Source organism: Rhinopithecus bieti, unplaced genomic scaffold (assembly GCF_001698545.2).
Source record: "Rhinopithecus bieti isolate Rb0 unplaced genomic scaffold, ASM169854v2 repeat_10585, whole genome shotgun sequence".
NCBI classification, from domain to species: Eukaryota; Metazoa; Chordata; class Mammalia; order Primates; family Cercopithecidae; genus Rhinopithecus; species Rhinopithecus bieti.
Window position 1 is genome coordinate 1 of NW_016833779.1, and position 1,200 is coordinate 1,200.

The 1,200-nt window shown below is 51.4% G+C and overlaps 1 protein-coding gene across 1 annotated transcript; it reads left to right on the plus strand.

The window, feature by feature from the left end:
* Positions 1-47: 47 nt before the first annotated feature.
* On the plus strand, positions 48-1,194 carry LOC108524630 (serine--tRNA ligase, cytoplasmic-like; the record flags this gene model as incomplete). Its single annotated transcript, XM_017865709.1, has 2 exons — positions 48-320; positions 865-1,194. Coding segments are annotated over 2 exons (603 nt in total), but the record flags the coding sequence as incomplete, so codon positions are not given.
* Positions 1,195-1,200: the final 6 nt, after the last annotated feature.

A 1,200-nucleotide genomic window follows, 5' to 3' on the forward strand; every position in this document is an offset into this window, starting at 1 on the left:
TTTTCCTGCACTATCACTGATATCTTTCTTGTGGTTTCTTATTCTAGCCAAGGTCCTCCCCTCTTCCTCTTAACTGGTATAGCTCCTTCCTTCCACAGGTGATTGGCAAAGGCAGTGAAAAGTCTGATGACAACTCCTATGATGAGAAGTACCTGATTGCCACCTCAGAGCAGCCCATCGCTGCCCTGCACCGGGATGAGTGGCTCCGGCCGGAGGACCTGCCCATCAAGTATGCTGGCCTGTCTACCTGCTTCCGTCAGGAGGTGGGCTCCCATGGCCGTGACACCCGTGGCATCTTCCGAGTCCATCAGTTTGAGAAGGTGAGTAGATGGGTCGGGGTAAGGAGTGGACCTTTCTCTCTCTCCAGAAGGGTTAGACGAGAGATGGGATCCGTGTTGCTGAGGCCCATCCTGGCTCCAGCTTTTCCTCTCATTGCTTACCTCTGTGTTTCTGGAGAAGTGCGTGGTGGAGTGGCATGGAGTATGGACCCTGAAACCAGGCTGTGGCTTTGCCACTCACCAGCTGTGTAACATTGGGCAAAATACATAAGCACCCAGTGCTCCACTTCTGCGTTTGTACGAAGAGGGTAACAGTAACGGTGCCTGCCTCACCAGGCCTATTGTGGCCTATTGTGAGGATTATCCCCGTCAATATATATAAAGCACTCAGAACAGGGCTGGCATGCATATGGGAAGCTCGCGCCATAAGCATTTGCTTTTGTGGTCCAGTCCCAGATGCTGGGGACCCAACCTTGTCTGCCTCCCAGTGGTGTGGAAACGGGTCTTCATGGCAAGGATGTCTCCCACTGCAGTCCTTTATTCACCCTGTACTGCTGTCACCATCTCTTTGGGTCCCTCTCTGCAGATTGAACAGTTTGTGTACTCGTCACCGCATGACAACAAGTCTTGGGAGATGTTTGAAGAGATGATTACCACCGCAGAGGAGTTCTACCAGTCCCTGGGCATTCCTTACCACATCGTGAATATTGTCTCAGGTATGGGACCCAGCCTCTTCCCAGCCTCCCTTTCCTGCATCCCACAGACGCCACCCTCACCAGCTGAGCTGCCACACAGAGAAACAGATCACAAGTCGACTCATTGCCCACATAAATTAAAATATTACCCTCTTCTCACTGGGGAGTATTTGGTGTTAAGAATATCTGGATGTGATTTCACCTCTGGAGACAGGACATGAATTACA